At 42.7% G+C, this 26,207-nt stretch overlaps 1 protein-coding gene across 12 annotated transcripts in view; it reads right to left on the reverse strand.

Annotated features, from left to right (window-relative positions):
* The window catches only part of MAST4 (microtubule associated serine/threonine kinase family member 4), a 548,534-nt gene that overhangs the window by 198,610 nt on the left and 323,717 nt on the right, over positions 1-26,207 (reverse strand). For 5 of the 12 annotated variants that reach the window (XM_073680206.1, XM_073680209.1, XM_073680205.1 and 2 more), the window contains one exon: positions 10,603-10,683. The exons of 5 other annotated variants lie outside the window; for them this stretch is intronic. In XM_073680206.1, the coding sequence (XP_073536307.1) occupies positions 10,603-10,683 (81 nt within the window). Of the gene's footprint in view, positions 1-10,602; positions 10,684-19,148; positions 19,576-26,207 lie in introns of those variants that run through there. 2 more of the 12 variants (XM_073680212.1, XM_073680216.1) reach the window with 2 other exon arrangements.

Consider the following 26,207-nt stretch of genomic DNA (forward strand, 5'->3'; position numbering starts at 1 on the left):
TTTATTTTGTTCATGGGTAAACCTCTTTAACTGATGAATTAACGCCCAAAAAGACCCCGCTATAGTAAATTGGACCCTTCTGCTTCCATTTCCATCAGTTAATATGTACATGTTCGTGGGACAACCCCTTTAAGCCAACAGCATAGTGCGCTCTGCTATGCCATTTATAGAACTCCTATTAATTTCTATGGGAGTTGTGCAAACAGCGTAACACAGCTGTGCTTGGCTTTTTACGTAAAACCCCAGGATTTAGAAGCGGTTATTGCCAGCATGGCCATAAAAGGTACAAATAGAAATAACTTGTGTGACAGTGTAAATGCACAAGCCTGGCACATGTAAATATACCAGTAAAGGAAATGTAAGGTTGATGGCGAGGCGATCCGGCTGGTGCCCTCACAGTTTCTGATGGATCCTAAGGACATCTGTGTGAATAGACCAGCAGTGTATATATGTGATCACAGCACCAGTCAATTTTTTTAGGATGGACAGAACAGCTAACTAACTCCATAGAAGTGAGTAAAGCAGTGGTCGAGCATAAAGGATGTAGTTAAGCCATAAATACATTTAGTGGGACAACCCCATAAAGAGGCACTCTACTGAGCCTAAAATAGTAAATGTACCCACACCGTTAAAAACAATTGCAAATCTTGCATCATAGACTTACAGTGCAGTACTAGTCATGAATAGCTTCCCCAGAATAACACCTGTTATCTAAAATTTGAGGGTAGGACTGCATGACATTGGCGCTAGTAGACATGTGCAGTAGCTTTACTAGAAAAGAGCTGGATAATTTCCAGTGGCCAAATATGTATATACTGTCAGCCAAAAAGCTCTTAAAAAGGACCTGTTATCAGATCAAACATGGCGTGTTTTTTATTCACAGCTCCCCTAAGTATTCCTTCATTTTGTTTTTTAAATCCGTCATACAGTTCCAGAGATATGGGCCTTTTAATTTAGTGCTGGATTTTTATGGTCTTTACCAAGGTGACGTGGCTCCCAGGGTAATAATACAGAGCAGCCTAAAGATACGCTCCTGAGGAACCGTACGAGTACCGCCCCTTTGGCAAAGACCATGAATAGCAAAACTAAATAGAAGTTACTTTTTCTGGAACCATATGGCAGATAAAAAAAAAAACTAAAAAAAAAAAAAAAAAAATCACACTCAAGGGAGCAGCAAGAATAAAATAAGAGCAAAAACTTATGATAAGTTCTCTTTAAATATCTTTGATTTCAAACTGCTCAGACTAGGAAGGGAAGTCCATTATCAGTTCCGGAAGTTAGTTTACTTTTGACGACCCCTATGCATTTCAGCTGTTATTGTCAGGGCAAGATGCTAGATAAGTCTTCATTGAAATCAGTGGTCTTTCTCTGTAGTGAACAGATGAGCTGGGTCTTCCAGAAAAAAAGACAGACCGTTCTCCTCCTCTATGACCGTCATTTGTGGGATAATCCCTTTAATCTACAAGAGGATGGAACATATAACTAAGGATAGAACATATAAAATGTATAAAAAACAAAACACTGTTCCACTAAATCAGTGTGCTCTGTAGTAAAAGTAATGTGAAAGTAATGAACAATAACCAGGAAAATAATACCGTATAAAAGTGAATAAATGACGATGAAAATTGAATAAATAACCAAACAGGGGAATAATATTTAAAGTGTTATTCTTCTACCCCGTTTTTGACAGAATATAAACTTGTTAATAAGACCTTTTCAATAAAATATATTCATAATCAAACAGTTTCTTTCAACTAAAGGCAGACAACTCTCCCGTACATTGTGTATCACTGACGCTAAAAAGTTCTTATTAAACCGGTTACTCAAATCATCAAATGCAAGGCTCTACAGGAGAAAAAAAGCTATATATTTACTGTTTTTAAAGCCGTGTTTACTGCTACGAATAAAAGGAATTTGGGTAAAATAATGATATTCAGAACATGATTCAAGGATTGAAAAACGATCCCATAAAAAAAGGAAAATAAAATCCAAACGCATGCTTAATGCACAGGATAACAAGAGGATAAGGTCAACCATACATAATAAAATTCAGAGGAAGATCTCAGGGACTTTCTACAGAATATTATGGATGCTCGGGGACAAATATAAACAAAAAGAGGCCATATGGGAGGACGGGACAAGGAAATAAAGCCGAATACAGTTACCAAACCATCATTCCATAAATACTAATAATCTGCATTATGAACAATCTGGGATAAATAATGCCCTGATTTAAATGGCACGTTAAAAGTAGCATGGACCAACATGCAAGTGGAAATAATTTTACACATCGTCACGCTGGCACTTTTACATTTAATTGCCCCAACAGGAATATAAACCATCTTAATTGGAAAAAAAATGTGCAAAAACATGAATCGAAATTCTAATTTTATTAATACAATAAATACTGGGACATTTTATGGTTTGCTCATAAAGACAGCGGTTGGAATATATTACTGGCCCTCTATTGCGAAACCTAGCCAAGGATAACAATGGTGGTTTATATTATGGAGATGCACTTGGGGGAAAACAAATGGTGTTTAAGGTTTATGGTCATGGTATAGTAATAATTACACCTGTACACAGCATTATAATGAATGTATTAATATGGAAACTATAATGTAATAATTTATCCATGCTGCCATCGTAAATTTCACAGTCTACACTTGCGCCTTAATGAAATCGCTATTGGCCAAATGCTCAGCTGACAGTTACCTTCTGCAAATTGGCCAAGTGTTACTTGTTTAGGGACAGATACAGTACCGTATTTTTCGGACTATAAGGCGCACATATAATCTCAGAATTTTCTCAGAAATCAAAAGTGCGCCTTATATATGGACCCGCACCTGGCTTAAGCAATACGGCCACCGTAGTCAGGATCCTCACTGAGCGCGGTGACACATACAGCTCTGTGCACAGGAGCCCCGTGCTTAAGTTTCTATACCGACTACCCCATAAATGCCTCCTGTTAAGAGACATGCTTATGATGCAGATTTTAAGCTTAAAGCTAGAAGTCATGCAGTAGTGCATGGAAATAGAGCAGCTGCAAGAGAATTCAACATAAATGAATCTATGGTGCGTAAGTGGAGGAAACAAGAAGATGCCCTACGCCAGGGAAAGAAGACCAAACTGAGTTTCCGAGGAAACAAAGCAAGATGGCCAGATTTGGAGGACAAAATAGAACAGTGGGTTATCGAACAAAGAGCCACAGGTAGAAGCGTCTCCACTGTCTCTATTCGCCTAAAAGCCACAGTGATAGCACGCGACATGGAGATCAAGGACTTTCGAGGAGGTCCTTCATGGTGCTTTCGTTTTATGAAAAGGCGTAATCTCTCTATCCGCACCAGAACTACTGTCTGCCAGCAACTGCCAAAGGATTATGAAGAGAAGCTGGCCATTTTCCGCACCTACTGTATAACCAAAATAAATGAAAAGAAGATCCAACCAGAACACATCACTAACATGGATGAGGTCCCCCTCACTTTTGACATCCCCGTAAACCGTACTGTTGAGAAAACAGGGACCAGTACGGTATCTATACGTACCACAGGAAACGAGAAGTCATCTTTCACTGTAGTTCTCGGCTGTCAGGCTAATGGCCAGAAACTACCACCCATGGTCATTTTCAAGAGGAAGACTTTGCCAAAGGAACAGTTTCCTGCTGGTGTCATCATCAAGGCTAATCCAAAGGGCTGGATGGACGAGGAGAAGATGAGTGAGTGGCTGAGGGAGGTCTACGTCAGGAGACCGGATGGCTTTTTTCACAGATCCCCATCCCTATTGGTCTGTGACTCTATGCGCGCCCATCTGACCGAAGCTGTCAAAGACCAAGTGAAGAAAACTAATTCGGAGCTTGCCGTCATTCCGGGTGGATTAACCAAGGAGCTCCAGCCACTAGATATTGGCATCAACAGGTCTTTTAAAGTTAAATTGAGAGCTGCATGGGAGCATTGGATGACAGAAGGGGACCACACATTCACCAACACCGGGAGGCAACGCCGGGCGAGTTATGCCACTATGTGCAAGTGGATCGTGGATGCCTGGGAGAAGGTATCAGTCTCCAGTGTCATCCGAGCTTTCAGGAAGTCTGGAATTATCACTGAAGAAGAGCTAAACATCAGCGGCGAGACCGACTCGGATAATGATGAGGAGGACCCGAGCATGCTTGATGCCGAAATCGCCCAGCTATTAAACTCTGACACTGAAGATGAAGAGTTTGATGGATTTGTGGTAGAAGAATGAACTGAAAAAGCAAATGTATTGATTTGCAGCTATTGTGTTAAATAAAATTTGATTTACGGTCTGAGCCTTGTTTAATTTAATGCGCCTTATAGTCCGGTGCGCCTTATATATGGACCAAAACGTTTCAGCAGAGTTTTTTTGTCAATGCGCCTTATAATCCGGTGCGCCTTATAGTCCGAAAAATACGGTATATGGGATTCACTAGAGCATGGATATCAAACTCAAATACACAGAGGGCCAAAATGAAAAACTTGGGCCCCACAAAGTCCTCCATACAGTATAATGGGCCCCACAAAATCCTCCATACAGTATAATGGGCCCCACAAAATCCTCCATACAGTATAATGGGCCCCACATAGTCCTCCATACAGAATAATGGGCCCCACATAGTCCTCCATACAGAATAATGGGCCCCACATAGTCCTCCATACAGAATAATGGGCCCCACATAGTCCTCCATAAAGAATAATGGGCCCCACATAGTCCTCCATACAGAATAATGGGCCCCACATAGTCCTCCATACAGAATAATAGCCCCACATAGGGGTGGTGGTTCTAGTGTTGCAGGCCAAATAAAACCACCCTACGGGCCAGATTTGGTCCACAGGCCTAAGTTTGACATGCATGCACTAGAGCATCTTTCATGTCCCCTAATTCCCCCCCAGGTTATCATTCCTTACCAACACAGAAACAGGCTTACACAACTTAATAGGCCATGATATAGGAGAGTAGGTGATAAGATTTTTTTCCAGACTCAAGTTGCGACACTCAAGAAGTGGCTCAAGCATAAAAATCTTTAAGAAAGGTTTGTGTGATCTGTGTGAAAATGGCAATGAAAATCTGCAAAAGGAACTTTCATGCTGCATATTTATTAGTTATGAGTAGGTGATTTTCCATGTAGAATTTGTATAACATTTGTTCAAATTTTATTCACAGGCCGGAAATTATTAACCGCTGCAGACTTTCAATTTGCAAATCCACACAGGAAAATCAGCAGCATTTCTGCGCCTGTATTAAAAAAGCAACAAAAAGAACCTTATAAAATATAATACAAAAATGCTAAAAAAAGGGAAGCTTTCACCTGAAGTGGTATAAAATGCTCAAAATAACATCCAACTACTAAAATCTACTATAATGAAAAAGCTGCACAAAGGCAGCAAGTACAATCTATAAACTCTCCCTTTTCCAGATGTTCCATCGCAGTGTCACTCGCAGTATCTTCCATTTACAATGGCTTCAGGTGTCGAGTGTCCACATATACCGCACATGACCTCTACAGCCAATCACTGCCATTAGCAGGCTAGGCCATATATAGCGGAGACCAGTGTCCGCCTGCAGACATTAAGTGGGGTAAACTGTGGATATTCATTATTTTATATGTATTGCTGACTGAGCCGATTTTTAAAAGGAAACGGTCACCGTTTTTTTGCCTTATAAACTATGTCCATCACCTTTAAAATCATGTAAATGGGGTTCCTATAATTCTTTTATACCCTCAGAGGTGCCCCTGCATACCTCCGAAAAATTGCTTTATTCATGTCCCGTGCTGCATGCACATAGTATGTTCCCGTCCAATGGACAAATCCAGATTGCACTCATCGCCGCCCCGATCCTTCAAACGCCACAGCTTCTATCTGGATTGAAGAGGATGACGTGTCCTACGTCACCCACACAGTGATCGAAGTCTTGCGCCTGCGCAGAGGAATCAGACCAGCTGCGCGAAGTCGTGAAATGCGCTGGCTTTCTTTGTATGTCGCCAGCTCCCTGGCGGTTCAATAAGGCAGAGTGTGGTGCGTCTGCACAGGTCTCCAATCCCTTTAGTTACGTCAGACAACCACGTTAATAATGAGTTCATGGGAGAGGAGAAACAAATGCCACCACTAAGTACCCATCGAGTTCTACATTTATTTGGCCTCCAAAAAGACTTATAAGGCTGATGGCCATTCTATATGATCAGATTATTTAAGTTTGTAGAAAAAAGAAACACAACATCTTTCAACAAGTCAGACCTCTCCAAGAAATCATTTCTATATAAAAACCACCACTAATCTAAACAAGATTTTCCTGTGATGAATATCTACAAATATGGGTCCTTTACTTTGAGAGGACTAATCCTTGAGTTGGCTGGTCATCTTAACAGAGTTCAATGTATATTTCATAATATATTTAAAAGGTAACCTGTCAGGTCCTCTAATAGGCATTGGAAAGTGCCAGACTAATCCTGGCTCGGATCCTCCATTCATGCGCCAATTGTCAATAACGACATCTTCCAAACATTTTATTCCATGGAAGAACTGCTGGAAATCTCATACATGGACACTGTGCGCTGGCGGTCCTTCCATGTAGTGGGTTGTATGAATGAGGTCAATGTCTCACTTCATTATAGGACAGACAGCAAATCACACACATTTGGAAGATGTCAATCACACGCAGGAGGGCGTAACTATAGGATCTGTGCCACAACTAGTGCGGGGAAAGTATACATACACACACACACGAGAATACATAATATGTATATATAATAGCGATTTCCAACTTAAAGGGGTTGTCCACTACTAGGACAACCCCTTCTTGATCTAAATGTTTGGCCCCAATAAAATAAAAAAAAAAACAACTATACTCCCCTCCCGTGCTCATGCCATTCCAGCGGTATTGGCACTCCCTGTCCCCGGGGTTCCCGTGTTGTTTTTGTGACATGTGATGCCGGCGCCCAATCAGTGTTGGCGTCACGTCTCTGCCTTCGAACATGAAGAGGAAGTCCTGTCGGCAGCTGATCTCGGACTTCTTCATGCTCAAATCGACAGGAGCCGAAGACAGGGACGCCGGCGCTGATTGGGCACAGGCGTCACATGTCACAACAACCGCACAGGAGCTCCGGGGACAGCGAGTGCCAACACCGCGAGGACGGTGCCGGTATGGCAGGTGAGTATAAGCTTTATTATTTTATGGGAGCCAAGCGTGGGGGATGAGAAGGAGCTGTCCAAGTAGTGGACAACTTCTTTAAGGGACCTCACAAGTTCTCTTTAGCGACGGTGTAGAATACATAGGTTGCATTTTGCTGTTGATAACCTATGAACTAGACCAAACCACCGCCAGACGCGCAGTTTTCAGAATGTCCTATCAAATATCCTTTGCACTTTATTCTCTTCATATAACATTTTTTAATGGAGCATTAACCAGCAGGATTTTATCATTCATAAAAATTTACAAAACATTTCCTTTTATAAAGAGATTATTTCTTTAACTAAACGGATTATTAAATATTTCACTCAGGCAAAGAATACTAAACTCAGAGGACGGTCTTCCTCATTAAGACATAATCCAGGTTTACATATGTCTAACATAACATGATCTCCTGGCATTAAACTTAACAGCGCTCAGTGAATTGGGGAGAAGCATCATTTAGCCTCATTAACGTCTTGTTAAAAGGAGAATCCATGAAGTTATTGCAACTAATGAAGATATTGGTTAATATACTTTTATTTGCCCATAGCGGATATAGCAGAGATGCTAAGAAAGTAGCCATACGCCCTTGTATTAGTAAGGGAATGGTATACAGTATAAGGCATGTGTCCGCTCTGGCTATAACGTGCCAGCCTCCGGTAGCCTAAGACTGGGAGCATTGCTGCAGTGTCAGAAATGGTTTGCTGGAAAGAAGAGGAAAGGAATAATGTTTTTTTTTTGGGGGGGGGAGAGGGTTTATCACAATTGAATAATTTGAAGATGACTGACCTTTACACAAACATTTCTAGCTGTGACCAATATTTTGTATGTACAGTTGCAATCCAAATTGTTCAAACCCCATTGTCAATTTTGTTTATTAGCAAATGTTTCAAATTTCTACTGTTTGCAATAAACAAAAATCACACAAAACAGTATAAATAGCTTAACATAATTCTAACAATTATATATTTTTTTAAAATTTAAATAAAATTCCATTTTTAATGACTACTGCATTCTAGGTATTATTCACCCCATCATGACAAGCGTTTTTATATACTAAGTAGTGCTGCAAATGTAAGGTGTTACCAGACGCGTGCCTGAGGAATCTTAGCGAATTCCTCTTGGGCAATGGCCAGTTCACTAATATTATTGAATTTATTTTCTGCAACCACCAAATTTTCTATGGGGTTTAAGTCACACGACTGGAGGATACTATGGAATTTTCCATGACGTCTTCTGAAACCATGCCTTGGTGGACTATGAGGTATGCTTGGGAACACTGTCCTGATGGAAGGTCTAATGACACCAATGCTTTAGTTTCCCCACAGAAGGCTGACGTTTTTATTAGGATTTCCACATCCATTTCCTGGGATTCAGGGAACAAAATCTGTTCACCCTCCTGTTTCGTCTGTTTGCAAACAAGTCTATTTCTGGGAGGACTCACATATACACAATCTGGTTGAAAATGGATTGATTCAACACCCATTCTCTTGGTTTCTTCCTTCTTCAGGTAGGGCAGATCCCGACGAAAGGTTACCCCATCAAGGACAGGAAACCAACTGATGTGTGGGAGAGGTATTGCCCTTATTTTATTTATTTATTTTACTCACTTATATAGCGCCATTAATTCCACAACACTTTACAGACATTATGGGCACTGTCTCCATTGGGGCTCACAATCTAGATTCCCTCTACCAGTATGTCTTTGGAGTGTGGGAGGAAACCGGAGAACCCATAGGAAACCCACCCAAACACGGGGAGAACATACAAACTCCTTGCAGATGTTGTCCTTGGTGGGATTTGAATCCAGGACCCCAGTGCTGCAAGACTGCAGTGCTAACCACTGAGCCACCGTGCTGCCCTTTTGTCCTGTAGGTTTCCTGTCCGTGAAGGGTGGATCCCCTCTCTCCGTGGTGCTGTCATGGGTGACTGAAAAAATTAATTGAGCTATGGCAGTGAAATAAAACACAATGGAGGTATATACGAACACAGACGGTCGCACACAGACATTAGTTTAAGAATGGAGGCATCTGTAAAATGGAAAAGTATCAACAATATACTCATCAATGCCTTTTTCTTCTACCGCTCCACATTCTTTACAGGTAACAATTGGTAATCTGACATTTGATGATATTTTAAGCATTTCAAAGGTTCAGGAAAGTGAGCACTTTCCCATGTGATCTTTTTAATACCATCACACATCTAGAAAGGTTTACTCATTCATTACTCAGAGAAAACCTTATGGATGAAGCAATTGTCACTTATTTTTAATTAAATCAAACGAAGCACAAAAGATGAGCCTACCAGCTCTATTACGTGGTGTGCTTCTTTTATAGAACGAGGATGAGTCACAAGCAACATAATGTATTTATCCCAGTAACAATGATTTGAAGTTAGACAACCGGGGAGAACGAAATATCCAATTATATCTCAGTGAATCACAGGACTGAAAACCACCAGCCATCTGCTTACAGATCTACACGAGAACACGCTATCTAGGAGAGATGTCCACATATGATGCAACAACCTAGGCATGACCAACATGATGGAAGGATGGATCATAGGGCTTCGTTAATATAACACATTTATATAAGATATGAAAAAGTCACAAAGTTCTAAAGGAACTTGACCAGGGGAAGCAGTTACTGTACTTCTAATGCACCTTATGGTGTCTCTGAGGCTTTATTAATAAAAAGCTCCTACAGTATACTTACGTTAAACAGAGACAGCAACAGATTGGCGCACTTATCCTTGCATCCGTCACCCATAGACAAATATGGGATCTGCTTTATGGATCCACTATGTGAGTTAAATTAACGCATCATCTAAATCTGATGTCATTATATCCGATGGATGACAATCGCCACCATTAGGTATTTGTTTAACACAGCCTTCACCCACAGGCTACAATGGAAACCAACTGATACGTCACAAAAAAATACTCAAAAGTCAGGATATATCTGTTTAAGAAATGCATGTGACGAAAGCAGATACCATGGCTGTCATTATCAAGGTTCTGGGGCTTCATTTTTAAGGGAACCTGTCACAAGATTGATGCTACCCAAACTATGAGCAGCATGAATCAGAGACCAGCTCCACTATTACAAACGTATTGAAATATGTTGAAAGCCAGGGACAAGGTGACTAATCCAAGAAGGATGTCACCACTGGATTCTCCCTGCCTGCTGAGCTATACTCACTTGTCTCTCTCTATGGTGTATAGGAAGAGGTCTGTCAGTCTAGTTGAGTAGGTGGAGAGAAGCCAGTAGGGATGTTCCTCTTAGACTAGTCATTGCGACCATCACTAATCAAAACTATATACCAACTTTATTGGAAAAAAATAAACCTTACAGGACACAGAGATACAGTCTAAAATATTATCGATGATATACAGAAACAAAACTGAAGTGTCCTTACCTCCAGAAATGGAAAGCATACAATGGACTACAAGGACTGCATGGGCTTGTTGGGGTTGGACTCAAACTTCTTGGGGTGAGACTGCAAAGTCAAAATGTCACTAGCAGTGAGCAAAGCAATCATAAGCAAATGGAGTGTGTATAATATGGTCACATTACAATGACGTATTTTACAAGAGGCAGGCAACAAAAGGCAAGCATACCAGAAATGGGAAGCTTCAGAATTTATTGGTCCCAATAGTAAGACTAGTTAGACTTTAAAGGGAATCTGTCAGTAGGATCAGCTCTCCTAAGTCATCTACACGGTGTTCCAAATTATTATGCAAATAATATTTTCTCAGATTTTCCCAAATTACCTATATGAATTGCAGTCATTGTAATTTTCCAGTCAAATAACTATTAGAGTACAATTGAAAGGTTTTTGTACAAACTGCCTATGATAACAGTATATTTTTATAAAAATAAAAAACTCAAACTGCACTCAAAATGCATGTTCCAAATTATTATGCACAGCAGTTTTCAACCTTTTCATTTTAATAAAGAACAAAAAAATGGTCATTTTTGAAATTATAAGCATTAGCAGGTTATTACAAACTGAAATCAAACAGTTTTCAACTCAAAACTTTATTCTAGGTGATGTTACATTTGCACATAGGACCCCTTGTTCGAAAGGAGCTTCTGAACACTCTCGTCCATTGAATTTGTCAGGTTTTGGATGGTTTCTGCTTTAATTGTTTTGCATGAGGACAGAATACCCTCCCAGAGCTGTTGCTTAGATGTGAACAGCCTCCGCCATCATAGACACTCCTTTTGATGATGCTCCAGAGGTTCTCAATGGGGTTGAGGTCAGGGGAGCATGGGGGCCACACCATAAGTTTGTCCCCTTTTATGCCCATAGCAGCCAGAGATGCAGATGTGTTATGTGCAGCATGAGACGGGGCATTATCATGCATGAAAATGATCTTGCTGCGGAATGCACGGTTCTTCTACTTGAACCATGGAAGGAAGTGCTGTTTCAGAAACTCAACATACATTATGGAGTTCATCTTTACCCCTTCAGGGATCCTAAAAGGGCCGACAATCTCTCTCCCCATGATTCCAGCCCAAAACATTACTCCACCTCCTCCTTGTTAGCGCCGTAGCTGTGTTTGCAAGGGGTGTCCATCAACCAGCCATCCTCCACTCCATCCATCTGGACCATCAAGATCATTTCATGCATGATAATGCCCCATCTCATGCTGCACATAACACATCTGCATCTCTAGCTGCTATGGGCATAAAAGGGGACAAAGTTATGGTGTGGCACCCATGCTCCCCTGACCTCAACCCCATTGAGAACCTCTGGAGCATCATCAAAAGGGGTGTCTATGATGGCGGGAGGCAGTTCACATCTAAGCAACAGCTCTGGGAGGGTATTCTGTCCTCATGCAAAACAATTAAAGCAGAAACCATCCAAAACCTGACAAATTCAATGGACGAGAGAGTTCAGAAGCTCCTTTCGAACAAGGGGTCCTATGTGCAAATGTAACATCTCCTAGAATAAAGTTTTGAGTTGAAAACTGTTTGATTTCAGTTTGTAATAGCCTGCTAATGCTTATAATTTCAAAAATGACCATTTTTTTGTTCTTTATTAAAATAAAAAGGTTGAAAACTCTGCTGTGCATAATAATTTGGAACATGCATTTTGAGTGCAGTTTGAGTTTTTTTTTATAAAAATATACTGTTATCATAGGCAGTTTGTACAAAAACCTTTCAATTGTACTCTAATAGTTATTTGACTGGAAAATTACAATGACTGCAATTCATATAGGTAATTTGGGAAAATCTGAGAAAATATTATTTGCATAATAATTTGGAACACAGTGTATATGGGCATGCAGGTAGTAGGAAGCTGAATAAAATGTTACCTCAATATCTTCAATCCAATGTCTTATTCCAGAAAAATCTGTTTTTCTTATATGTACATAAGCTGTTAAAATCTATGGGCTGGATATAGATCTCTCAGAGAAGCAGATTATTTTAAATGAAAGGGGGCGTGACGAGTGTGAGACATTAATGACTGACACTTTGCTCTCATAATCACACACAGCTCTGCAGTGAGATCAGAGTTAAAACAAGTACAGCAGAGCTAACAGTACAGCAGAGCTACCACAAGTACAGCAAAGCTAACAGTACAGCAGAGCTAACACAAGTACAGCAAAGCTAACAATACAGCAGAGCTAACACAAGTACAGCAAAGCTACCAGTACAGCAGAGCTAACACAAGTACAGCAAAGCTAACAATACAGCAGAGCTAACACAAGTATAGCAAAGCTAACAGTACAGCAGAATTGAACTCATTACACACATTTTCAGCAGCACTTGACCTCTCAGTGCTGGCAGCTCTGCTGCAGATTCGCAGGGAGATCTATGGATTTCTCTCGAATAAGACATTGGATTTCAGATTTCAAGAATTCATTTTATTCCGTTTCCTCTGACCTGCATGCCAAAATAGACGGTTTAGGAGCATTGAGTCTACGGACAGCTCCCCATTAAGCCTATGCACAAATTGATTAAAATGACCCCACTGTTTTATGCACAAAGCTCCTGTGAAGACCTCTGTCCTGATGGTTACAATCTAAAAACTCTAATATGTAGTCAGATTCCTCAGTTATTTGTAACACCCTTGCATCTGACCCCTCTTCTATAGGCTGAAGGTTAGTAAGAAACAGGGGCAGAGGGAAAATATGACTGCTGGATCAGACTACGGTTTTTAAAGTGCAACCATGGACACACATGGGTCTACATAAGAACGTTATACATTAAACACTAAAATAGTTTTAATCAACATTAATCACGAAGTTGATTTTTTTTTCTTGCAGATTACCTCAATACACTGGTGCAAGTGAAGACTAACTCTGGCATGTATGATATGGTGGCACACCAAGTCCATGCGGCTCAGTAGTCGGTAGTAATATACCACTATACGACCTCCAATACACAACTCTGCCATGTGCACGAGGCCATACCTAAGCTATTGAATCTCCTAAACTTCAGATCCAAGCTAAGGCTAGTCCACATCACGTTTGTACCACACGTTTGTGAATCTGTCAGGGTTCTATCTGAACGGCATTCAGACATGTTCACAAAAAAGTCAATCACTATAATGAAACAAATGAAGTAACTCAGTGTAGACTTTGTTCTGCTATAGTCTATTTTTTTAGGCAGTTACAAAAGTGTAGTCTACCATGCCACTTGTGTTTTTTCCAAAAATGACAGACTTCATTTGTCTCATTATTGTGAATTGCTCCGTTCAGAGGAACCTTCAACAAGGTTATGAATTTCTGGCTTAAATGTGATGTGAAGTGGCTCAAAAAATTGATATCAAAGACTATGGGGTTTTAGAGAATGAAGTTTGAGTAGATTCCTTCTGTATTAGAAAAACACTATATCCCTACAAAAAGTTTAGATGAAAGATTTTCTGTGTTTTATGCAAATAAAACAACTAATCCTAGGTACAGTCATCTAACTAACAGGACACTCACCCTTCATGCAAAGGGACAAGACAAGACCAGGAGAAAAGGTAGAAGTCAAGAAGAATGAGAAGACACAAAGTACATACACGTAAAGGGGTTATATGGGGCCTAGCACTTCTAGACAGTGGCAGCAGGGAGCTGGCTGTCAATCAACATGATGTCAGCAGTGACATCCAATCAACAGAGCAGAGCGGAAGAGAAAGAAATACTCTGTCGACCTGCGGTCACTAGAAGCAGGAGAATTGGCGGCAGGAGCGGTCTGTGACCACTCTGAGACGGGAGAGATTGTCGTAGGGCATAACAGGCATGCAGTTATCAACTACCTGCCGATAAGTGCTTAGCCCCATGGGGACAATATAAAGAGTCCCTTAAAAGACTAGCTATTGTCTATAGAAACATAGAATTTTGAATCATATATTGGTTAATTTATTATTTATTTTATGCTTTGAAGGTTATGTACATCTTTGCAAATGTTTAAATGTATGCTGTAAATATATGTTACAGCCCTGTGCCGGCAGCGCCTATGCAGACTTGTGTGTGTCCATGGTAACAGACTACAAATAAACCCAAAGTCAGATCCCATAATGTGGTCTTCCATCGGAGTCCTACATCTTGCTGATCTACCGAAAGTAGGGGGCAGACAAAAGGGAGCATGGCTGCCGGATCAGACGGCACAGGGATAATGGACCTCCATGACCAAGACCTACTGCGGTCTTACATCCCATAACCCAAAAACATCACAAATGGTAAATATACGACATAACTTGACACTGTATATGATATAACTTGACACAGATTGGAATGCTGTGAGCAAATGGGTGATAAAGCAGACAAGACAAATGCCAAAATGTACACAGGCCAGAGTGGTGGCACGTAAAGACTCTGCATGGTACGTTAGGCAGCAACTATCATGACTATTGCACCAGTTTCATACCATGCGATGAGAAGTGAGACATTTACATAAAACTATAGGAAAAAGTCACGATGTGGGGGAATAAAGTATCAACTTTAAATTGTCCACGCAATAAACACACATTCTCATCTCCAAGATCCTATCCCAATATGTAGAAGGTGTAATAATAATAATATTAGCAAATACCTTCAATTAGAAATGTAGTATAGTTCTTCTGATTCACTATGTCTCTTTCCTCATGTGCAGGCATTGCAGGACCTTAGGTATCCATGGTTACAACCACTTATATAGTGACAGTTCATTAGCTAGTTGCTAGTGGTCATAACCATGGATACCTAAGGTCCTGCAATGCCTGCACATGAGGAACAAAACATAGAGAATCAGAAAAACTATACTACAGTTCTAATTAGAGGTTTTTGCTAATATTATTATTATTATTATTATTATTACACCTACTATATATTGGGAAGTATCTTGGCTATGGGAATACATAAATGAAGATTAAGGCTGGGTTCACACACAAACTTCTTGCAGCATGATGGTTGCAATTAGCAACTATGACGTTTTCGCAATACTTGTGTACATGCTGCTCAATGGAGAACAATCGCATGGAAAATAATTTTGGTATTTATCACCAAAGTCTATAAAAATAAGTTGCATAAAATTCTGCAATATTCTATAATTAGTTAATGTGCCTAGAGAATTCCTAGAAACAACAGTAGTTGAAATTGGACCCATCATGATACAAAACATAATTGTGTGTAATCTTCCTAAACGTGTTCATACACAGTCAAAGAAACAGTCACTAATTTGGCCAATGGAAAGTAAAAATATTACATTGCCAGACAGAGTTCACTTAGGCTGCATACTACAGAGCCAACAAGGACTCTGTGTGCTGCCATACTGTGCTCTGCTAGGTATGGCTTGACCGAGCAGGGTGCGATAGCACCCTGAACCCCTATCGAATCAGACAAAAAAAAAAGTGCTCTGCATGAGCTTTGAGGCATGCAGAAATACAGTAAAAAAATTTGTGCACCCATAGATTGTAGATTACTACAGACTGGAGCAATGAAGGGCTTTTCCACTACTCGGATAACCCCTTTTGAATCCCTAGGTTTCCCTCCAAGTACAATAACACCACCTTATACTCACCTCCGATGCTGGCGCCGTCCCAGCAGTGTCGGCACTGGCTCTCCTCTGTGTCCAATAAGCGCTGGCTTCATTCTCCTCTTCTTCAGACAAATCATGACATCCGACGAGCAGCGATAGCTTCCATTTTCGCCAATTGTCAATTACGTCCGCAATAGAGGATAATGAAGCCAGCGCTGACCGGCCCCAGGGATTGCGTCACATAATGTTACGTGATCCCTGGGAGAGCCAGTGCAGACATTGCTAGAACAGCTCCAGTACTGGAGGCGAATATAAGTGTTATTATGTTACAGGGGAGAAACATCTAGAAGGGGTTGTCACACTAGTGGACAACCCTTTAACATTAATATATGAATGAAGTCTAACCAGAAATTTTACAATATTAGATAGAATTCTGATTCTGAAATTCAAAACTTATTCTGTACTTTCTAGAAGTGATGATCAATACATCGTTTTATGTCATCCACAACATATGATCACACACTTAAAAAACAAGGTGATGGATAAAGTATGCAGATAAGAGATTTGCACTTTCACTTAAAAATACATTGCTCTGCACGCACCGTCCTGCAACATGTACTAAATTACTGTATTTTTGATGTTAGCATTGAAAGGCAGTTTGCCATCAATAAATAAGCTAACATGACTAAAAATGTTATTTCTGTGCAATAAAAAGGGTTTATCCAGATGGAAAAAAGCTTTTCAGCTTTGGCTTCTGTCTGTTTGGTTGGTCATGTTTTAAATAAAGCTGCTTTGTTTTTGATACTTCCTGGTATTTGATAAAACTTTATTGATACAGCATGTGCAGACTACATATGTCTTTAGTGCTTTTTTTAGTGTTTTTTAATCAAGTCTATGGGGAAAATCATTTACTGCAAGAGAAATTGACATGTTGCTGATATCAAAAACGCTCAGTTTACACGGTGTAAAAAAATAAAAATAATGAGCAAGAGATTTCTGTAACTCATCCATTTGGCAGGAACTGTAAGATGCTGCGTTTTTTTGTGCAGCGAATATGCAGTGTCAAAAGCTTACCAAAAACTCATTGTGGGAACTTAGCCCAAGTAAGCAGGCTCAACCACTGACCTGGTTTTAATGGTTTTATTACTTTATTACTTTTCCGTAACTAAAAAAAAAAAAGATGCTTGAATAAGTGCTGGAAATCTGCACGGATTTTAGATTAAAAAAACTTTGCAGTTTTCAGTTTAGAAATCTGTGAATAAAATCCACATTACATACGTGATGTGTGAACCTAGCCTTATTGTAGTAAATAGGAGGATAGATATTTTTCTCTCTGTTGATATTACAGAAGCACTCCCATCTATATAATTTTTTATTAAAGAAGTTGTCCACTACTTAGACAACTCCCTCTCATCCCCCACGCTTGGCTCCGATAAAATAAGAAAGCCCATACGTTCCGACGGTGTTGGCACTCACGGTCCCGTGGCTTCCATGCGGCTGTTGTGACACGTGAGCCAGGCTCCCAATCAGCGCTGGCGTCACTGACCCCGCCTTCAGACAAATTGAACATGAAAAAGAAGTGACATATCAGCCGCAGCCCAGACTTCCTTTTAATGTTCAATTTGACAGACGGGGAAGGTGACGCCAGCGCTGATTGGGAGCCTGGCTCACGTGTCACAACCACCACGTGGGTTCCCCGGGATCAAGAGTGCCGACACCGCCAGAATAGGGCCAGCATGGGAGGGGAGTATAAGCTTTTTTTATTTTATCTGGGCCTAACAGTTAAATCAAGAAGGGATTTACCTAGTAGTGGACAACCCCTTTAAATATGTGTATATGTGCATGTAATGAAGTATGAGAGTATTAATATACTCCCCTACAGCTGCTCTTTCTGGTATCCACTGCCTGTATACGCTCCATGTGTGAGCCGGAAGTCACTTTTATAATGATGCTTATACTGTAAAAGCCACTTCCGGGTCAGGCAGAGTGCGGCGCAGGACACTGGAGAGAGCGCCGTCAAGTGAGTATATTAATACACTCACACCACATTACATGCACATACTCATACATTTTTTATTAAATCTGTATAGATGGGAGTGCTTCTTTAAATGCTGGAAACGGCTGCATAGATTGTTGGGAACACAATTTAGATTAGGGTTTCCTTAAAAGTCGCGTACAAATCAGTTCTCGTGAAAGTAGACAATTTTATGTATAAACAAACATAAAAACTTACATGTGCCCAATCAATGTACACATATATACATAAATATACACACAAACACTACTAGTATAGACATGTATATTACACAAAATGAATTCACATGTCGCAATATTAATTTGTATGGTGATATGATCACTAAATACAGAATGCACAAATAAAACAACACCACAACGTACAGAATTGTAAAGTCACGTTCTATTCTGCACAGTAGAACATATCCACTGTCTGACAACCCGAATAAACATGGACAAGGACACGGGTAGGCCGAGGAGCCAGGGACAAATAATATTCCCTTTAAACAAACATCTATTAATGCTGGCTTTGGCGTATGAAAAATTGATTATGGCTAATACATTTTCATGAACAGCGCTTCAATTACGCTTTAATCCGGAGGAGCGCTGCTCATCATTCAGGAGACACACAGGCCTCATCTGAAAGGCAGTGCTGGGACAAACACTGAGGGGGAGGGGATACAGAAGGTGGAGAGAGGCATACACACAACACGTAAGACATAGACATCATGGCCTACATTAGAAAAAAAAAACAAAAAAACATTCTACTGCCATTATATGGCCATGGCACCGATAGACAGCCGTCTACCAGGACCCGAGCCGGCTATGGAGGATGGGGAGCTGCAGCACAATACTGCAGCACACATAAAGCATGCACACATCATGCTGCAGAGCTCCGAGACTGTCAGTAACACCGCAACCTAGACCGCTATTGGTCATACTAAGGCTAATCGCATGCACAAAGCATCAAAATATGAAAAGAGAGACGATACTTACTCCAAGGTCAAACCTGGGATTCGCAGCCGTTCCCGCTGGGCTTTCATGACTGTTCTATTTTACCACCATCTATTGAGACCGTGACACACATCCACTGGCAGCATCCTGGCGCTGACAGAGAGCCAAAATGAGCCACTATAAAGGAATGGACTAACACTCTCAGGGGGAGGGGGATTCTCCAAGTTTGGGTCCTTCCACCTCTTGCTGTAATAAAGAGATGTCAGCTGCTATATTCAGGTTAACACGATGAATGCAGCACGGATTTTTTTTCCCCTTGCAAAGCAAAATGCACACTAACAGAATTGCAAATGAGGCTCCGAGCAATGCATATCAAGTGGCTCCCGGTCTCTGCCGGCTGCCAGGCTTTTCCCTTCTCCGGCTCCCTGAAATGAAGTCTCCTCTTAAGACTGACAACAACACACACACACATAAAACCCTGCAATGCACATTAAAAGCGATTCACCTAAGAATACGTAATCATTAACCCCTAGTGAGCCTTCCCCGGCTAGTTCAGCAAAGCACCACCGGCAGATGACTAACGCTCGCTCCATGCACGTGTACAATCTCGTATCGGGCAAAACGGAGAAAAAAAAGGAGCAAATTATATTAATAGAAACAACTGAAAATAGTCGATAAAAGGACGGGATGGATTTATTCCATCATCTATTCTCAGAATTTGTTAGAAAATGCAACATAGGTATAACATGACGGTGAAGTCTTAAAAGCAAATGTTGGAAGCTAAATTTTTACAAAAAATGGGCATCTCTAAGAAGAATAGGAAAACTGTTGGAGCCGACACGTGTAAGTATCTGGATGTAGTTGTGACCATACGGAAATAGAAGTAGAGAAAATTATGTAGCTCAAAACAACCACAAAATCAAGTTGTGATAAACTCTATAGTCGAAAACCTGGCGAACCAGAAGTGTCCGAAATCGAAGAATAGAAACATTGGAGGAAAAAGGAAACAGTGGAGGAAAAAGGAAACAGTGGGGGGAGAGTGGGGGGGGTAAACAGCGGGGGGGGGGGGGGAGTAAACAGCGGGGGGAAGTAAACAGCGGGGGGGGGGGAAGTAAACAACGGGGGGGAAAGTAAACAGCGGGGGGGGGGAAAGTAAACAGCGGGGGGGGGGAAGTAAACAGCGGGGGGGAAAGGAAACAGCGGGGGGGGAAGGAAACAGCGGGGGGGGGAAAGGAAACAGCGGGGGGGGAAAGGAAACAGCGGGGGGGGAAAGGAAACAGCGGGGGGGGAAAGGAAACAGCGGGGGGAAAAGGAAACAGCGGGGGGAAAAGGAAACAGCGGGGGGAAAAGGAAACAGCGGGGGGAAAAGGAAACAGCGGGGGGGGGAAGGAAACAGCGGGGGGAAAGGAAACAGCGGGGGGGAAAGGAAACAGCGGGGGGGAAAGGAAACAGCGGGGGGGAAAGGAAACAGCGGGGGGGAAAGGAAACAGCGGGGGGGAAAGGAAACAGCGGGGGGGAAAGGAAACAGCGGGGGGGAAAGGAAACAGCGGGGGGGAAATGAAACAATTAGGAATAGAAACAAGGGAGCGTAGAAACAAGGGAGCGTAGAAACAAGGGAGCGTAGAAACAAGGGAGCGTAGAAACAAGGGAGCGTAGAAACAAGGGAGCGTAGAAACAAGGGAGCGTAGAAACAAGGGAGCGTAGAAACAAGGGAGCGTAGAAACAAGGGAGCGTAGAAACAAGGGAGCGTAGAAACAAGGGAGCGTAGAAACAAGGGAGCGTAGAAACAAGGGAGCGTAGAAACAAGGGAAGTTTTGAACATTTTAAATATATTTAGAAGGTAGGAAAAAATAAGGAAGGGGAGTAATAACAGTCATACTGTAGAAATGAGAGTCATGTGCAGCAGGGATTGCTGACACTTCTAATTGCATAGTTAAGATGCATTTAATCTTGCTGATTATCTTGAACGAGAATTTCTGAGAACAACCGTTTCCCAATAATAGTCCCATCTGAAAAGGCCAGCAAAGATCCAATGCATAAGCAAAATGCTCATTCATTGGGTGTGATGATTTTTAAGAAAGCTTAATCAAATCACTATGAACAGCACATCATACGGAGTAAACAGTAAACGTGCTGCTGGTAATTATTTTCTATAAGCACAGAATGATCATATTGACAAATTGCAAAGAATTATGGTTGGCCTGTCTAAATTGGCTTGTACGAGCTCGTATGTAGCCGATCATAGATCATTTAGTGGTTGCGATCATAAACCTAAACCCAGTATTAGGCCATGATCACACACAGTTTTTTGAGGCATTCAAACATAAAAAAGTTTTTAAGTGGAATCCGCTTTAGTAAAAGCTCTTTTCTCGGAAAGTTTTTGTAGGATTTTTTTTTTCCTAAAGTGGGTTTGCAAAATTTTGGAAGAGTTTTTTTCTTTACATGCAACTTTCTAGCTATTTATTTGACAGTTGATAGTTTTGAATGGATTTCATCAGTATCTGCTTCAAGGAAGGGGTGTGCACTTTTTTTTTATTCCCAGAAAAGAATAGGAATAGTTTTCCAAACATTTGAGGCAGATAAACTCATAAAAATACCTAAAAAAGACTCCATGTGAATTTGTATAATGGGGCAGCTGGTGGGGTGGGAGGGGGGGTCTTGTGACATAAGGGCTGCCACCAGGCCAACCTGCCAGCATTTAGATAATGAAAAAGCAACGAAATGAATGGTTTGCCCCATGCGAAGGAAAGACTAGCTAGGACTCCAGCTATGCCAACTATTCACTGCAGCTTTGCAGCGCTGGGGTCCTGGGTTCAAATTCCACCAAGGACAACATCTGCAAGGAGTTTGTATGCTCTCCCCGTGTTTGTGTGGGTTTCCGCTGGGTAATGAGGTTTCCTCCCACACTCCAAAGACATACTGGTAGCGAATTTAGATTGTGAGCCATAATGCGGACAGTGATAGCCATGTGTGTAAAGCGCTGTGTAATTAATGGCGCAGTATAAGGGAGCAAAATAAATAAAAAAATAAGGGTACAAAGTTGTTGGTATCCTTCTGTTAAAGAAAGAAAAACATACAATGGTCACTGAAATAGCTTGAAACTGACAAAAGTAATTTTCAAATTAAATCTACTGAATATCAACTCATTAAAATTAGAAATTGCTTTTGAAATGTGGTTCAAAATAAAAATAAAACAAATAAAATTACCTGGACAAAAATAGTGGTACCCCTAGAAAAGATTGAAAACAATTTGACATGTTAAACTAAGGTGTGCCCTGTAATTAGCATCAGAGGTGTCTACAAACTTGTAATCAATCAATCAGTCTGCCTATTTATAGGGTGAAAAGTAGTCACTGTGCTGTTTGGTATCATGGTGTGTACCACACTGAACATGGACTAAGTAAAGCTAAGGAGAGAACTGTCTCAGGAGATTAGAAAGAAAATTAAAGACAAACGAGTTAAAGGTAAAGGCTGTACGACCAACTCCAAACAGATTGATGTTCCGGTTACTACAGTTGCAGATATTATTCAGAAGTTTAAAGTTTATGGGACTATAGTCAACCTCCTTGGATGTGGCAGTTAGAGGAAAATTGGTGACATATTGAAGACAATGATAATACAAATGGTAACCAAACAGCCCAGAGCAACTTCTAAAGAGATTAGAGTTGAACCCTAAGATCAAGGTACACCAGTGTAAGATCGCACCATCTGTTGCTGTCTTGGCCTAAGTAGACTTCATGGAAGATAACCAAAGAGGAAATCACTGTTGAAAACAAATAAAAAATAAAAAAAGCGAGACTAGAATTTGCCACAAAGCCTTTGTGAGAATTTCCTTTGGACAATGAGACAAAACTGGAGCTTTCGCCAAGTCACATCAGCTCTATGTTCAAAGACACAAAACTGATGCAAAAAAAGAAAAAAACATTGTACCTACGGTGAAACATGTAGGAAGCTCGGTTATGTTTTTGGGCCACTTTGTGGCATCTGACACAGGGTCTTGAATCAGCAGGGCACAATGAAATCTCAAAACTTTCAAGGCATTCTTGAGCGGAATTGGCTGCTCAATATCAGCAAGCTTGGTCTGAATTGCAGGTCATGGTTCCTCCAGCAGGATAATGACCCAGATAAAACATCCAAGATTGGATCAAAAGATTGTGCAACAAAATATTAAGTTATGGCTACCATCATTTTTGTCCAGACCAATTTTGATTATTTTTTTTTCTGTTGAACCACAATTTAAAAGCAATGCCTGATTTTTAATAGTCGATATTCATTCAATATAAATTGAAAATTACTTTGGTCAGTTCCATGTTATTTCAGTGAGCATTGTGGGTTTCTATTACTTGACAAGAAGGTACTAACAATTTTGTCCATGTGTGTAAAGGTACATTAGGGATGACGCACAGCCATTGTCCTGTCAGTAGTAACCCTTTTTAAAATGCAGACTAGCAAAATGAGGTAATCTGGAGGCCCAACCATGAATAACAATGACTCCATAGAGCGCACACGGGAAGAGGAGGACTCCAGCGCTCCGTAATTGCTACAGGAGATTAAAAGGGATTTTGTGGCAATCAATAAATATTGCAAAGTAAGCAACCCAGCACTGGAATCCGGGTCTGACACTGCACTTTATGCTGCTGTAGCACCCTGAGGATTCGGCTGCTACAGGGGTATTGCACCTCAACCCAGAGGTGTGATATTCCACTCCTGGGTAAGGATGGAGTGTGGACCTGAGCTCGGTAGGCTGCATGCACTACACACATCCCATTTCCGAGGGGCAGGCCGACGGTACTCCCACTTAGAAATGTGCAGGTACGACCGAGTCTGTTCCTGGCTGGAGTGGGAGGGGGGGTGGTACATCCCAAGTAGTGTAGGGGCAGATAGGGGGAGCAGCCTGGGTAAAGTTAGGAGCTCATTGGGTGCTGGTCACCTGAGCTCACACATAGAGGGAGTATATAAGGTGGGCACCATCTAAGATCAGGGTCAGTCTGTCAGAGTCAGTAAGAAGCAGAGGTCCAGATGAGCCTGCAGAGAGAGAGTGGAGCAGAGAAGGAAAGACCCAGAGGGGGAAAAAGAAAGGACTCTGAGAACCCAAATTCAATCCCCGGGTGAAGAGTCGGCAATAGGGTACCGGATCCCAAACTGGTGGGGGCAAAAGCACACCCTAGCCAGAGACCGGAGGCCGTGGGCAGCGTCTGCCACGGCCACCCACCACATCCACCCCGAAGGCAAACCACGTGGAGGGTCAGGGAACCCAAGGCCAAGGGTCTCCCAACAGAAGGCCCGAGGGAGCTGGACCTAGGTGGATCACTAGTGGGGACGGCCAGAGGAAAGGACAGAAGGAGAGCTCAGGGTCACGCTCCGGACTTGTTTGGGGGTTTGCTGAATCCAGGACCTGGTGGACGCAGCACGGCTCGGGTGGTCACTTGAAGCTGGAGTGACCGGAACATCAGCAGTGAGTAAATACCCTAAACTGCACAACCCGACTCTGTCTTCATTTAACATCTATGCTGCACCACCACAACCCCCATCCTCTGCACCTGACCCCCTGAGGCTATACCCCACCCGTTGGGGGTTATACTATCAAAAGCTGCACCAACACCATCAGCCTCAGCGGACCCTGCTGCAGCGGCGGCCGTAGTGACCGCAATACAACGGGTGGCGTAGTCGACATAAAGAACTTTATAACATCTGTAGGACTGCCACATACTCTGAGTTTGACACCCTGGGCACGGACCGGGTCACAGCCACTCGGAAGACTACAACCCCCATCTGATCCGGCTCCGGGTATTCCCCTAAAGAATATGGCCCAGGGGGTGCGTCAACTTTGGCGTAGTCGGCAGGATCACGTGCCCGCAACACCCGGGTACTGCGTGCCTGAAGAAAAGAACAAGTTTACCTCAAAAAGAAGTCTCCTGCCGGTTCCGGAGGGTCCCCGCCATCGGACTCCATCACAGATCGATTCCTGCCGGTTGTCCGCCATTAACAGCTTTTTCCCGCCATCTGCAGAGTTTCCCGCCACTGGGAGACGATTCCCGCCATTTCCAAAGGTTTCCCGCCTTGGAAGAGCGGGCGCCATTATGGGCGTGCCAGAGGGTGGTGAGAGGCCGCCTCCCATCGTGGGCCAGGACCGAAAATGGCGCCAAAAGTGGAAACCGCCCCCACCAACAGAGACTGTGATGCTAGAGGTGTCTGTCAGCGTGAAAGAACTGCCCCTGGAGCTGACAATCACCAAGTGGCTCCGGGACCGCCCTCGAAGTGGGAGGACTGAGAAGAAGAGAGCAAAGATGGGTGTCGCTTGGAGCAGTCTGGAGAGAGCGCACCCGGAGGCAAGAAGCCTGGAGAAGAGTATCGGAGGAGCTTACCCGGAGATGGCGAAAAAGCAGAGCAGCACCGGCCCGTTGGCCAGGAGCCTGCTAGAAACAGAGGAGGGAGAGCAGAGCAGCACCGGCCCGCTGGCCAGGAGCCTGCTGGAAACAGTGGAAGAAGAGCAGAGCAGCACCGACCCGTTGGTCAGGAGCCTGCTGGAAGCAACGACCCCACTAGGCCTAGTGGAGGTCCTAGCACAGCTCCCCCGAGACCGGGAGTGTGCGCAGACCGCTCTGGAGGGCCTCGCAAGGAGGATGGCCCGGGTGCAACGAGAGACGTTGGCGGCGTGGAGCCGTGAGATGGCCCAGCAGACCGAGACCTGTCAGCGGAGCACGCCACCCGAGACGAGGAGACAGACCGCCTCTGAGGATGGCGCAGGAGGACTGAAGGCCGGAGACGGCGCCGAGAAGGAAGCCGAACGAAAGGAGGCAGGTAAAGGGGACGTCTCTACCCCAAACCGGGAAACCGCGTACCTGCCCCAGCTCCCCGTCGCAGAGCCCGAAGTACCCCCTGCCGTGCCCGTAGCCGCAACGTCACCGCCGCAGACTAGGCCTCAAACGGGAGCCGCGACCCCTGTGACGTCACACGCCTCGACCCCGAGCGTGACCAAGCAGGAAGTACCACCAGCCTGGTCGCAAGGCCTAGTACCCCCGGGCGCCGCAATACCAACAGCGCCCCCTACCTCCGCGGAGCCCCCGGCCTGGTCGCAGGGCCAAGTAGCCCAGGGCGCCG

This window comes from Phyllobates terribilis, unplaced genomic scaffold (genome assembly GCF_046119375.1).
Source record: "Phyllobates terribilis strain yellow unplaced genomic scaffold, ASM4611937v1 Scaffold_1__5_contigs__length_1240528914, whole genome shotgun sequence".
NCBI classification, from domain to species: domain Eukaryota; kingdom Metazoa; phylum Chordata; class Amphibia; order Anura; family Dendrobatidae; genus Phyllobates; species Phyllobates terribilis.